Genomic DNA, 15305 nt, shown 5'->3' on the forward strand with positions numbered 1-15305 from the left:
CTGTGTATTCTGTGAGGTTTAGAAGTTTCTTAAATTGTGTCACACCCTTCTGTTTGTTTGCTGCTTGTGTTATGTGTGTGTGTATCTGTGTGTGCGAGTATGTGTGTGTTTGCCAATTTTACTTTTTGCTCGTCTCATCAGGAATGTGGGAAGGAAATTCTGTTAATATGTCTTCCACCCACGAACTTAATCAAGATGCTCCTCTCCTTTTATTTTCCATTTGCTAAAATATTCACTGAACTGGTGATCATTTTCATTGTTTCTATTTCTTATTGTTCCCCAAATGATAGACTCTCATGGTAGCACAGCCCTGTTTTAATTGGTCCCTTTTGGTGATAAGAAGCCAGATTCCTGCAGGCTGGCTCACAGAGGAGAAATGAGCAATCCTGGCTCATGGAAGGGATCATGAGAGGACAGGGAGGCCCGAGACCAGAAGCTGTGGTCTGGCCGCACGAGAGTGAACAGCAGTCAGGAAGCCCAGCAGCGCCTGGGACAGCTCTTCTCTGGGGGACTGTGGTCATCCACTCAGTCCTTCTCCATCTGCCAGTGGCTCCCCCTGCTCACTCGTGGTTTCTGCTGCTCTGTGACTTGGTCTTGTGTTGCTTTGGCTCTGACTATACCTTAGAAGTTTTTATTCCAAGTTCTCAATCTACTTGCATTTCCTAATTTAAATTCCAAAGAGAGGAAATCTGATCAGCTCAGCCTGTCCTTTCATTTCACGTCCAGACCAGGAATCCTAAAGTTATAAGCCTCTTCTTGTATCACGTTCTCCTTGGATCAGGTTCTCTACCTGCTTCAGTCCACTGTGCCCAGAAAGGCACTGTCACAACACACAAAATACGGCCATCTGACCAACTGTCTCAGTTCTCTGTTGCTGTGTAACAAACCATGCCAAAACTCATGATTCTTTGGGTTAGCTGAGCTCAGCTGGGTGGCTTTTCTACTCCCTCTGGTGTTAACCAGGATCACCTGTGAGGCATGGTCCAGCTGGGAGGTCAGCTGGGCCTGGAATACCCAAGAAGCTTCCACTCACATGACTGGCATCTCACCAGGGATGGCTGGAATGGCTAGGTCTCTCTGCTCTCTCTCTCTCTCTCTCTCTCTCTCTCTCTCTCTCCTTCTCTCCCCATGGACCATCATCATTCAGTAGTCCAGCCCCAGCTTCCCTAGATGGCTGTGAGATTCCAAGAAGACAAAAAGGGAAGCTGCCAAGCTTCCTCAGACCACTTCCTCCATGTTTAATTGACCAAAGCAAGTCAAGGCCAGCCCAGATTCAAGGGAGGGGGAAGTGGACTGCATCTCTTAGTGGATGGAGCAGCAGGATGCCTGGACAGGGATGGAAGCAATTATGGGCAGCTGCCTTTGCAGAGAGCATCCTACAGTGGCAGAACCTGCAAATGAAGCATTTTCCCTTTGACGAGTGGAGACTTGGCCCCACAACAACATGGGGTCATCACGAGTGGAGACTTGGCCCCACAACAACATGGGGTCATCAAATCCACCTTCGTGCCACTTCCTCCTTCCTACTTGCCAGCCTCCTCTACCGTCATGGAGTTTTAGCTGTGTTCTGCCATACAGTAGGTAGAATTTGATCTCTCTGTAACTTCACTTCTTTCTACTGGTTCAGTAATACCCTCAGAATAGCCCAGAATTATTCTATTCCTTCTTCCTCAACATCCCTTTATATCTTTGGGAACTCTCATTGTCTTCTCTTAGACCTCCCCGATTCAGATCAGACATGCTCAGCTTGTGCAGATTCCGGGATGAGATGGCATCTGGCCCCCTCCTCACTGGGTTCCTTGGCTTTCTGAGGGCTCTAGTTTGTCAATGTCTTTCGGAAGATGGGGTGGCCAGAATTGTCCTCATACTTTGGGGGCACAGGGCACTAACGACCCCAGGGCAGGACTTGTCGGTATGATTTTGTTCATAGTCTGAAAATTATCTTACTGTTAATACAGGCCAAAATTATGCTGGATTCTTCTAGCACCTGTGTCATATCCTAAACTCGAATGGAGCTTATTACAGTCCAAGATGTTTTCCAGATGAATTGCTGCCAAGCTAGCTCTCCCTGCTCTGTGCCACTCCACCCTCAGAAGTAAGACTAAAAACTAAACCCTGAAAGCAATTAGAGATTTGTTCTCTTTAGAAACATAAGACTTCTGCCAAAAATAAATAAATAAACCAGACGGTCTTTGCACCTGGTAAGATATTAATCTTGATTTCGTTTTTACCTGAGGTGCAGTACTTACCTTAAAGACCTGAAGACTAACATTTGTTTCTTTTCCGAAAATTTCTGTGATGGTCTTTGTGCAACTCCTTTTCTTTATTGATGGTAATATCCTTTAGTTATGTTACGTATTATAGGAAATGTATTATATTGCCTGTTTTCCTGAAAATCTGTAATCGGCTGAAAGCCATTCCCCTGGTTGGCGTGTGCAGATTCTTCAGCACAGTTCAGGAAACCAAACTACAGTAGTGTTTGTCATTAGGCTGGCTGTTCTTTCTGGTCCACTTAAAACAGTAAAACCTCAGACACTGGATCCTACTAATGTGGAATTTGTAATGTTTAATTATGCAGAAGTTGTGCTTAAAAGACTAATGGCGCGAGGGAAGTGCTTTTGCATGCTGTTTTAAGTAGTGTCTTCAGGAGCTTCCACGCTCATGCTTCTGGCCCTGCTCCTCCCTCTACAACCCCTCGCTCTCTTCAGACCTGCCACCCTCCTGTCTGGTCCTGGTGCCGCTCCCCAGAGCCCTCTCTCGACCTCCCATCTCTGCCCTTCAGTCCTGGCTCCCTTCCACTGTCTGGAGCCTCCAGGGGCAGCTCCTGAAACCCTCACCCCATCCCCACCCCCAGAGCCACCAGGTCTGTCAGGCAAGATCTCCCAGGGCAGGGGCCAACACTCACCACTAGTGGGAAATTTAGCCCTTCCCATGGCCATTCCTGTTATAGGGAGATGGCAACACAGTTGGAGCTCTAGAAAGCTTTGTAGTATAGAAATCATGCTCCTGAGCCATGGTTAGGCCCCAAAGGCATCATGTGTTGGAGTCATAGGTCACGTGTGGAAGGTGGGCTCCTCCACAGCCCGTTGGCCTCCTGAAAGCCTTTCCTGCTCGTCTGTCGGGGCCTGACTCAGACACCACACCTCCTCCACGGTGCTGCCTAGGAGCTCCTGGGAGCCCCCCCCCCCATCTTTGCTGAATGAGACATAAACTTGTTTCTGAGATGGGAGACGTCCATTCTGAATTTAAATGACATCTTCTATTGAAAAATTTAAATTAAACTTTGTATAAATCTTTGAGCACCACCACTGCAAAATTGAGGAACAGCTGTCAGTGTGATAAAATAGCCGAACTCTCGGCAAGGGTGAGAGGATCGAGGTGCCGGGGGCGTCTCGGGATTCACCCAGCAGGCCTGTGTGATCCAGACACTGCGTCATATGCCTGGAGCGGCTCTGGATTAAGGGAAGAACCAGGGTTAGGAGCAATGCTTCCAGAACTGTTCTCACACTCTCCCAGGTCCTCATCCACCTTGCCAGCACCCAGGAGCCCTCTGGGGACTCCGCAGCAGACTCTTCCTGCTGCGGGGAGATGAGGCGATATACAGTTCCCATTCCACTCCCTCCCAACACGTGAATGAACGTAGAAGCTACAAGGACAGAAAAAATCATGAAACACTTAAAAGGAATTTGATGTTCTATAGAGAAGCGCATGCTGCTAGGCTTTATTGCTCTCACTTTAGACTGATGATCGGGGGCCTTTTTTCAAGTGTAAGGCTTACTGGGATGTCAGTGGGAAGAAGGCCTTCTGTACCTCAGATGAACATGCTACAGCCTTTGCCGGCCACACAGGCCTCTCAGAGGGAGCTGTCAGAGTGTAACGAGGCAACTTATATCCCAGAACCAAGATACCCATAGCCCCACCATTGAGGTGTTCACTCTATCCTCATTCAATAAATACAGAGGGAACACTCTATTTTTGTGCTTCTGTTTAAGCCCAGGAAGAGTGAATTGTCTGTGCTGAGGACATTAGAGGTGATGGTAGACATTCCAGTTGGCTTGCTTGAAAGTGTCACGTGTCACACATGGGGCTCAGCTCTATGGTTGGGCCCAGTGGTTTAGTTAATCTAAAAAGAAATCAGAACACACAGAGAAAAGTTGTGTGTTTAAGTGTAATATGCTGTGTAGACTCTGCCTTGTGCCAAGCCCTTAATCTCTCCAAACTCTTTCCTCATCTATGAAAGTGGGGATAGGAAGAGCGCTTCTGGCAGAATTGAGAGACTCTCATGACATAATCTTTGTGAAGGGCTTAATACGGTGCCTAGTGCACTGTAGTTAGTGTTCCCAGTACTGTTTCCTGGTCATGAGACTATGTTAGGGTTTTTCAGTTTTGATTCTGTGGTTCGGGTTGCAGAAGATGCTCTGGTGAGAAGTAGCAGAAGAATCCTAGACCCCGTGCTGTCTTCTCAGAGTGATGCTGAGGGAGGAGATGGGCAGCCTCTTGAAGACTTCCCAGTGTGACAGGAAAAATAAGGACACGTGCATAGCAACTTGCTATGTAAGGGCCCAGCTTGTGGGTTGGTGCTAGGCTTACGCGGGGTGGCAGTCCATCTTCCTGCTGGGCCTTCATGCTAAGTGTCTGCCCCCATCTCTTTTTGCCAGAGTTAGCTTCATCTCTTGGGGGGAGCAGAAAGTGTCAGTGAGGGTGTCTAGAAGCTTCTGTCCTCCTCACTGTGTTCCTGAGTGGATAAGGAAGCAGGAAGGAGGCAGCATAGTCCATTACCAACCAAGGGAACCTTCTGGGGTTGGAGATTTTAGCCCTAGAACAACACAAATGTCAGGGTGGATACTGGACATGCTGAGGTCAAGCCAGATACTGATAACTTGGGTTCTCACTTGCATTAAATTTAAGAGTATTTGACTACCTTTATGCCTCCTTCAGACTCCCAAAATGGTGTGAGTGTCCTCTTTTCTTTTCTCTTCCCTCCCACTGCTTGTAATTTGGAAGAAGTAGGTCTGCTAACTCCCAGGGAACAGCAGGTGGCCATCTTTGCCCAGTCCAGCTCTTAGCCATGTGGCCATTGTGTGGTTTCGTGGCAGAGGTCTGGGAGTCTTTGTGGCCATTCTGGTTCACCCACCTCAGTAGGAAGGCAACTCTGGTCTCCTCTAATAGATAGTTGGATAGAAAAAGCTTTGAAAAAAAAAAAATAACTGAAGTATAGAATCCCTATTGTTTCAGCTCTGGGTATAAATAAAGGCAGTGAATTGTGATTGTTAATTTTAGATTCAAAAACTATGTAGCACTAACAGATGTGCCTGGAAGTATTTTTAACATATTTTCAAAGCTTAGACATGTTTTATGGTCAGAGAGAAAATTTGGTGATTGGCTGATCATTGAGTATGGCTGGGACTCTGGCTCCAGTGTCTGGTATCAGCCACCATCATTCCTTTCTGGCGGCTTCAGCCTCTGACCCCATCTCAGGCAGCCACGGGCAGAGCCAGAAGGAACATGGTCGGGGCAGACTCTCAGCAGGAGCCGCAGGGATCTGGCCCTGCTCTTAGCTCCATCTTTTAAAGATTATGTTCTGAGTCTAAGTAGGAACCTTAAATATTTTGACCTAAGGTTGTTAGAAGTCTTTCATGATGAAAACCAAATAGAATAAGTTATGAAATTCAAAACAGAATGTGTGAAACCAAATAGGGTTTGAGTTTTTCAACTGGAAACATTGTGAAGCCAGTTTCGTAGGAGTCTTCAAACCCAGATACCCTGTGGCGGTGGGCGGCAGTGTTTTAAATAGCCTTTGCTCTTTTGAAGTCTTTGAAGCAATGCGATGTGAACCCTGCTGCAGCAAACATCATCATCTCCCCTTTCAGATTGTTCTTTATTCTTACTGGATGGTGCAGTCCCGAGACATGTCGGACACACAGTTTTAGATGCACAGAACAAAACAGAAGTAATGTGGATAAAGCCTAGCGGTTCCCCAACCCAGGCTGACAGCCTGTAGGAGTCCTTTGTGTCTCCCAGGCTAACAGCCCATCGCCTTGTCTGTCCGAGATACAGTTAATGACCTGTCTGAACTTGGGAAGCAGAAGATCCAACCAGATAAAGACTTGTATTATTACTACAGTGATTATCCTCTACCATCTGGGGATTTCTGTTTTTAAATGCCCCATCGTCCTGTGGCCAGTCTGTATAGGCTGACATGGAAAGATTGCCAAGGTATGATTTTTGGTGAACAAAAAGAAAACCGAAGACTTTAATAGTTTGCTTGATTCCATTTCTGTAAAAGTAAAATAAAACACCTGTTCATAATACATATAAATGCAGAAGAAAATGCCTCCATCTTTGGGAGCCCCCTGTGAGGTAGAAGAGGTACTTTCACGTTTTACGCTCATTATATTCACTCCGTCTGTTTCTTGAGCCCATGTGGTATGGCCGCTGCTGTTCTAGGCCTGAAGGGGGAGGGTTCAACAGTGGTCTGAAGATGTAAAAACCCCTGTTCTCGTGGAGCTCACATTTAATGGGAGAGACAGACAGTAAATAGCAGCAGAGAACATTACATGGTGGTACATATTATGGAGAAAGCAAGGCCAGGAAGGGACAAGGAGAGCTGTGGGCAGGATAGGCAGTTTTCATTTTGGAATGGTGGTTGGGTAGTCAAGGCCCGAAGAAGGTGAGAGAGGAAACTATGTTCCTTTCTGGGTAAAGGCCTGCCCTGCACAGGGAATGCTGAGTGAGCCCCCTTGAGGCTGGGCTGGAGAGGATTTACTGTGTGTAAGGAGCACTGTGGGGCCCAGCATCAGAGTGGCTGAGCAAACAAGGTGGGACCATCAAGGGGGTAAGAACAGCTCAAGGGCAGGACATAAGGGCTGTGGGAAAGGACTCTGACTCTCACTGCGTTATATGAAGAGTCACAGAAGGTAGGAGGAGGAGATGTTCTGACTGCGTGTAATTGTGTGTCTCTGGTTGTCATGTTGAGAAAAGAGAAGCAGGATGGCCAGTTGGAATGGCATAATCATAAACTCAAACAAAAGTGACGGTGGCTCAGGCTACTGTTGTGGCAATGAGGGTGGGAAGAAGTGCCAAGAACCTGTATATGTATATATATGGATTGATGATAGAGGTAATAGGGGCTGCTGACAAGTGGGGTGAGGGATGCAGGAGAAGGAGAGGACTCAAAGATGGTAGTGGGGCCTTTGGTCCAAGTCATTGTCTTAACCTAGGAAGAGTTGGTTAGAGAAACTGGTAGGATATCAGGAACTCAGTTTTGGACATGTGAAGTCTAAGAGGACATGCCAAGTGAGTATTTTGAACATAGACCCACTAATTTTTTATTAGTAAAAATACAAGAACAGAAATCAATGAAATTGAACTCAGGAAATTGATGGAAAAAATCAGCAGGACTAAAATCTGGCTCTTTGAAACGATAATTAAAATCAGTGTGTCCTTAGCCAAGCTAACTAGGAAGGAAAAACAAAAGGAGGATGTAAGTTACAAATATCAAAAATGAAAGAATGGACGTCAGTACAGATCCCATGGATATTAAAAGGATGACAAAGTAATAGGATAAACAACTCTTGTCCCACAAATTTGAAAAATTAGATGAAATAGACCAATTTCTTGAAAGGCACAGTCTACCAAAACTCACACAAGAAGAAATAGACCATTTGAATAGACCTATCCTCATTAAAGAAGTTGAATGAACAATTATCACCCTTTTAAGAAGATTTTCTCTATTTATTTGACAGAGAGAGTGGGAGAGCATAAGCAGGGAGAGCATTAGGCAGAGGGAAAGGGAGAAGCAGGGTCCCCACTGAGCAAGGAGCCCAACGGAGGACTCGATCCCAGGACCCTGGAATCATGACCCAACCCAAAGGCAGATACCCAACCGACTGAGCCACCCAGGTGCCCCTAAGTATAACCTTTTAAAACAGAAAGCACCAGTCACATGGGTTGACTGGTGAATTCTATCAAACATTTAAAGATGAAATGATACCAGTTTTTTGGTTTTTTTTTTTTACATTCTCTTCCAGAAAATAGAGGCAGAGGGAATACTTTCTGATACCTTCTATGTGGCCAGCATTATCCTAAAACCAAAACCAGACAAAGACATTATAAGAAAAGAAAACTACAGATCAGTATATCTTATGAATATAGATGCAGAAATTCTCAATATTAAAAAGTTGAAGACAGCAATGTATAAAAAATTGTACACTATGTACAAATGAGGTTTATAAAGGTATGAAGGGTTGGTATAACAATTGAGAATCAACTAATGTAATCCATCACATTAACAGGATAAAGAAGAAGAATCACATGATCATCTCAGTAGATTGAAAAAAGGCATTTGACAAAATCCAATATCCATTCATGATTTAAAAACAAAATAAAACAAAACAAAACAGAAAAACTTCTCAGGAAAGTAGAAATAGAGAATTTTCTCAACTTGGTAAAGAACGTCTAAAAAACATCTATAACTAGCATCATACTTGTGAGACTTCAAACCTTTCCCACTAAGATCTGGAATAAGGCAAGAATATCCCCTGACTCTACTATTTTTCCACAGTGTACTAGAAGTCCTAGTGGATGCAATGAGACAGGAAAGAGAGCTAAAAGGTGTGCATTGGGAAGGAAGACTTAAAACTGTCTTTGTTCACAGATGACATGATTATCTGTATAGAAATTCCAAAATAAAGTGACAAAAAACTCCTGGACCTAATAAGCAATTACAGTAAGGTTGCAAGAAATAAGGTTAGTGTGTAGAAGTCCATTACTTTCCTAGAAAATAACAAGGAATGAGGGTAATTTGACATTAAAAACAATGCCAGTTATATTAGCACCTCCAAAAATGAAATACGTGGGTATAAATCTAACAAAATACGTGCAAGGTCTATATGAGGAAGACTATAAAACTCTGAGGAAATATATCAAAGATAAAATGAGTAAGTGGAGAGACATCTATTCCTGGTTAAAAAGACTCAGTATTTTCAAGATGTTGTTTCTTTCCAACTTGAGCTATAGATTCAACACAATCTCAATCAAAATTCTGTAAGGTTATTTTGTGGATATTGACAGATTGATTTTCCAGTTTACATGGAGAAGCAAAAGACCCAGAATAACCAACATAGTATAAAAGGAGAAAAACAAAGTCAGGGAACTGACACTACTTTGAGATTTATTATAAGGCTCCAGAAATCGAGACAGTGTGCTATTGGTGAAAGAATAGACAATTAGATCAGTGGAACAGAAAAGAGAGCTTAGAAATAGACCCATATAAATACACTCAACTGATTTTTGACTGAGGGGCAAAGGCAATACAATGGAGCAAAGATATTCTTTTCAACAACTGTCCTGAAACCACTGAACATCCACATGCAAAACTACAACAAAACAAAACAAAACAAAAAAAACCCCAAGCCCCACAAATATATATAGAGATAGTTGGATAAATAGATAGACAGACAGACACAGACTTACACCCTGCATAAAAATTAACTTAAAACAGGTTATAGACTTAAATGTAAAATGGAAACTATAAGGCTCCTGGAAGATAATAAAGGAGAAAACTTAGATGACCTTGAGTACAGTGATGACTTTTTAAATGTAACACCAACAACACAATCCATGAAAGAAAGAATTCATAAGACCAGACTTTATTAAAATTAAAAACCTCTGCTCTGCAGAAGATAAGAGAACAAGAAGAGAAGTTGCAGACTGGGAGAAAATACTCATAAAAGACACATCTGATGAATAGCTATTGCCCAAAATATACAAAGAACTCTTAAAATTCAACAATAAGAAAATGAACAGTCTGATTTACAAATGGGCAAAAGACCTGAGCAGACACTACCAATGCAGATACACAGATGGCAAGTAGATATGTGAAAAGTTATTCAACATTAAATATGAGAGCATTGTGAATTAAAACAAAAATGAGACATCAGTATTTACCCATCAATGACCAAAATCTAAAACACTAACAGTATCAGATGCTGGTAAGGGTGTGGAGCAGTAGGAACCATCATTCGTTGCTGGTGGGATGCAAAATGGCCCAGCCCTTGTGGAAGACAGTATGGCAGTTTCTTACAAAACCAAACATACTATTTGATGCATCAATCATGCTCCATTTGGTATCTACCAAAATGAATTGAAAAGTTACACCACACAAAACTCTGCACATGGATGCCTACAGCAACTGTATCCATAATTGCCAAACCTTGGTCGTAACTGAGATGTCCTTCCGTAGGGGAATGGATAAATAACCTGTGGTACATCCAGCATTAAGAACAAATGAGCTATAAAGTCATAAAAAGCATGGAGGAGAGTTAAATGCATCATACAGAGGGAAGGAAACCCATCTGAAAAGGCTACATACATATGACGTTCTGGAAAAGGCGAAACTATTGAGTTAGTAAAAAGATCGGTGATTGCCCAGGTTGAGGGGGAAGGGAGAGATGAGTGGATGGAGCACAGAGAATATTTAGGGCAGTGAAACTTACTCTGTGTAATCCTATAGTGGTGAATACAGGTCATTGCATATTTGTCCAAACCCGCAGAATGTACACCACCAAGAGTGAGCCCTAATGTAAACTGTGGACGTAGTGGCAGTGATGTGCAGGGTAGGCTCATCAGTTACAACAAATGGACGCGCCATGGTGGGGCAGGCTGTCGGTAGTGGACGGGGTGGTGCCTCTTGTCGGGATGGGGCATATGGGGAATCTCGATACTTACTGCTCAGTTCTGCTGTGAACCTGAGACTGCTCTAAAAAAATAAAGTTATTAATTTTAAAAAATGTTTGTGATATTAAAGCACAAATGGAATATCTAGTTATAGTCTATTAACCATAAATGTATGTAGCAATCCCACATGGGAGGGCAAATAAACTCTTTAACAAGAAATTACATTTTGGGCACAATATTCTGTATTTATATACAAAGGCTTTACTGCTTGTAAAATTTCAGTATGTGAATCCAGTGACTAGTAAGAATGAATTAAAAAATGAAGCTCCTTCAGTTAAACTAAGCAGCGGAGCATCTATTTATAGTTACTAATTAAAGGTCTTTGTAAAGTAGGAAAATCATGAACAGTAAGTGGTAAACAGCAAACCATTCTGTGGATTCTGGCCTCCAAGTCGCTTAAAATTACATTGTAATTTGGTCTCCCCAGAGACTGAGATTTGATTATAGTCCAGCTGCCTGCCAAGCCAAGTCCTATACCTGTTAACCCTGGGCAGCTGGACCCCAGCTTTTGTTGTACAGGAGTAGTTTAATGGAGATGCACATTGGGAGGCCGTTAAAAAAAAAAAAAAAAAAAACAGAAAGGGAGGAAGAAAGAATCGTACCAAGCATGTATGACCGAAGAAAAAGCCAAACTATGGAGGGATAGTAAAGAGAATAATAGAATAAACTTAGAGCCTGAGAAGAGGAAAAAAATAGCAAACAAGAAAAATAAGAAGGGAAGGTAATAGAATAAGTAGAAAGACTATTCATGGAAGGCAGTTAAAAATAGGAAGGAAAAATAGAACCAAAGTTCTACCAAAGTGGGAACATTGCAATTTCCAGTGGAGCACCACATCGTCTCTCCTAACCAGTCATCTTAATGATTGGCTGATACATGGGCAGTTTCAACCCCCAGGGACATTTGACAACATCTGCAGACATTTTGGTTGTCACAGCTGAAGGTGTGCTACTGTTCTCTAGTGGATAAAGGCCAGGGATGCTGCTACCCAGCCTGAGATGCACAACAGAGCTGCCCACCACCTACCCCCCACAAACCACCCAGCAAAAGAATGCTCTGGTCAAAATGTCAAGAGTGATAAGGCTGACGGACTCCCAGTGAAGACTTTCCGGTTGTGTTTTGACCTGTATGTGGCTAGATGGCATATATGTCAAATTGGCCACACACTATGAAAGAAATTACAACTTGGCTAAGAAAGTTTATCCAAAGTAAAGAATCCTTTCCTTCCTTCCTTCTTTAGCAAGTAGTCAGTGAAAACTTGCTGTGTGCCTGTCTGCCAAAGCTTGCTTCCAAAGCACATCTTTATAAATGGAGACCAGACTCAGGGTGCTCAAGGGGCTAGGGATGGTGGGTGATGGGTGTGATGATAGAGTCGTGGTACCAGGGCAATCTTTGTGGCAGCAGAGTAGCTCCGTGTGTTGGTTGTAGGGGTGGTTACATGAATCCGCCTTAGGATGAAGTGACACAGAGCTATACACATGCCTGGCATCTGTGCCAGCTGCCTGGTTTGGATACTGGACCATAGTTATGTAAGATGGAACCACTGGGAAAAATTTAGGAAAAAGTACAGAAGACTTCTTTGTACTATATTTGCATCCTTCTGTGAATTTATATTAATTTCAGAATGAAAAGCCAAAAATAAAGCAGATCTTAAAAAAGAGAAAAACCAAGATGGGCCAAACAAGTTAGCTAAAGATACACTTCTAACCAGGGTAGGCAGCTGTGGTCCACACACACCGAATCAGTTCAGACTGATAAATAGAAAGGACTGAAGACACAGCACACTCGTGGAGTTTGGTGGGGAAAACAATCTTGTTTTTTTATTAAAATTGACCTATTCAGATGCAGAGCCAGTATCAAATAACATGCCCTCATGCGGCATCAAAATGTTTCTGGTTCAGTGGAAGATCTATATTGTCAGACTGCAGGAAGAAGGCATGTCACACCTAACATTTAATTGCATATCTTGTTACAGGGACAAGCGGACCTTCTGAAATACGCTAAGAACGAGACTTTGGAGAACCTGAAACAAATCCATTATGCTGCTCTTTCATGTGGACTAAATAAACCAGGCACAGAAAATGCCGACGTTCAGAAGCCGCGCAGGAGCCTGGAAGTCATACCTGAAAAAGCAAATGATGAAACTGGAGATTGAAGGAATTTTCTAGAAACCATTATGGAGTTTATAACTCTAGGACCAATTGTAGACAAATGGGACATTTGCTTTGCACTCACTAATGAAAATAATATTTGGGATTTTAAAGCACAACTGGAATAGCTAATTACAGTCTATTAAACTGTGAATGTATGTAGCAATTCTGCGTGTGAAGGCAAATAAACTCTTTAACAAGAAACTATATTCCTGGCCAAAATATGCTATATTTGTATACAAAGACATCATAACAGTTCCGGTGTGAACAACAGGACTATTCGCTCTAGTTCCATTGAGAAAAAAAATGTTTTCTCTGGCTGAAAACAATTTCTTGAGATGGAAATGGATTGTATTGTCAAAGTAGTATTTATTGGAGAGAAATCTAATCTACGCATTTTGTTTATAGATGATTGCCAGAGTCTCTGGGTTATAGATGATTTTGGTGGCGTGCCTGCTGAGCCATAATTACTAGGGAGAATGTAAGTGGACAGATGCCCCAAGTCCCCAGGGGCCCTGGAGAGCCATTGAGCACAAGGAGAACATGCAGGATGGAAGCCTCTGGCTGAAGACGCCCGCTGGGTAGCCACGCGATGTTAACGGCGACCGGTCTGGAAGCAACACATTGTAAATAGTTTTTCATTGTATGAAGTAGTGTTCACATTAAAAAGATGTTTTATGATATTTCTCCAATAGCAGTTCCTGCCTTTCATGAAGTTTTAACTTTCAAAGTTTCTAGCTAAAACTATTCTACTCTCTAGAGTGACTAGTTGTCAAACAGCTTTGTCAAAAGTGAGTTGCTTGTCTGGTGTTAACAGTTTTGCCTCGAGGAAGGTGTTCAGGACTCTGCCCTGTGTCAGCTGCGGGTGCCCGGGAACGGGGACGCCTCTCTCTGCCTCCTCCCTTTCTCATGGTCCTCAAACAGTGCGGTGAGGAAGGCAGAGGCTGGAGCGCTCCTAGCTGTCCTCCGCCAGCAGGGATCTTAAGCCAAGCCTTTATTTCCTAAATCAGTGACACTTTGTGCTATTTTTGAAGATACCAGACACTGCAGCCTAATTACCGCTTCCTCCAAACCCAACTTGCTTTCAGATTTTGGAAGAGTAAAAGCTATCTAAATCTTCAGCAACTCTTCTTGCTTTGTTCATTTTCTTTTCAGTGGCTCAGGTCTGGGTGGCAGATTAAGTACGAGGAACCTGCTATGTCCTCCCAGTTAGGAAGATGCTCGGGCCAATATATTTGATTTATTTCTGCCAGGCTCCTAAACATCCTCCTAAAAAGCACTTTCTCTGCTCAGCTCCTGTCATTTGCATTCTAATAGCGTGCCTAAGTTCACTGGTTCTCCCTAGATGTAATTCCAGTTAGAAAATTAAACCTATCTGTTACCTGAGTAATAGCAGGGTTCCCTGCACGCCCCAGCAAGCAGTTGGCTGGTAGCTTTGGCTCTTAGCTCAGATAGGAACTCTACCCAGAAAAAAGGAAAGGGAAAAGAGCAAAGAATTAAAAGTAGTTTCATAGAAGGAAAAATAATGTATAATTTAGACTAATGTTAGCAATCCTTGAATTTAGCTGGCAAATATATAGCAATATCCAAGTTAAGGTGAAAACCAGAAACAATTAAAAAATAACTTTTAAAATATAATGATATTGGAGCAAGTGCCACATTTACAGTGGTGGCCAGCGTTGTGGAAGATATGACTTGAATGAGTGAGAGCAAGGCACCTGTGGTTCACTGCAGTTCTTTAGGTCACAGTCAGCACTTTAGGAAGTCTGAGAGGATTGCCTCTGACACTGTTTCCCAGATGCAGGAATTGCAGACAAGAATGATGCAAAGTCTTATAGGGCATTGTTGGCCATACACCCAGCCCTGGCTTTGCTCCACCTTTCCTTGATTAAAAAAAAAAAAAAGGGAAGCCTTCTTTTGACCCATCTTTTCGAAGGAATTAGCCACATGATGGGAAAAAGGAGACACTCTGGTTGAGGACTTGCTCCCAAAGCTGCCCCTTTGCTCCTCCTGGCTCTCTAGCCCACCCCCCCCCCTCCCCGTGAGGCCCCCACCCTTCAGTCAAGATGGTGGCTCCAACCCGGAGCACACGTTCCTGGCGAACTGAGCTTCTTACTCCTTCCAGTTGCATTCAGACTGAAACAGGAACTGTCTGTCACGTGGCCTAGGGCCAAGGTTATGATTTATGACCTTCGTAAGCATTTTTGTTCTATAAAGGACTAACTAGGCTGCTCCGTATTGAACCAGTGGAGGCTTTATTCTAACCCCACTGGTCAAACAAAAGAGAGTCATGCTCCTGAGTTTATAAATTGTGGCAACAGCGGGGTGACATGCCAGCTCCCCATGTCATCTACATTCCTTAAATGGGGGGACACCCCCCTGGTAAGTCTCTTATTGTAAATACAAATAATGCCCTTTAG

At 43.2% G+C, this 15305-nt stretch overlaps 1 protein-coding gene across 5 annotated transcripts in view; it reads left to right on the top strand.

Annotated features, from left to right (window-relative positions):
• The window catches only part of PLCL2 (phospholipase C like 2), a 195629-nt gene extending 182061 nt beyond the window's left edge, over nt 1–13568 (top strand). For all 5 annotated transcript variants that reach the window (XM_082684932.1, XM_082684928.1, XM_082684931.1 and 2 more), the window contains exon 7: nt 12711–13568. In XM_082684932.1, coding sequence (XP_082541058.1) covers nt 12711–12890 — 180 coding nt within the window. In that variant the 3' untranslated portion in view covers nt 12891–13568. The remainder of the gene's footprint in view (nt 1–12710) is intronic.
• The last annotated feature ends 1737 nt before the right edge of the window (nt 13569–15305 follow it).

This window comes from Mustela nivalis (genome assembly GCF_964662115.1).
Source record: "Mustela nivalis genome assembly, chromosome: 1".
Lineage (NCBI taxonomy): Eukaryota > Metazoa > Chordata > Mammalia > Carnivora > Mustelidae > Mustela > Mustela nivalis.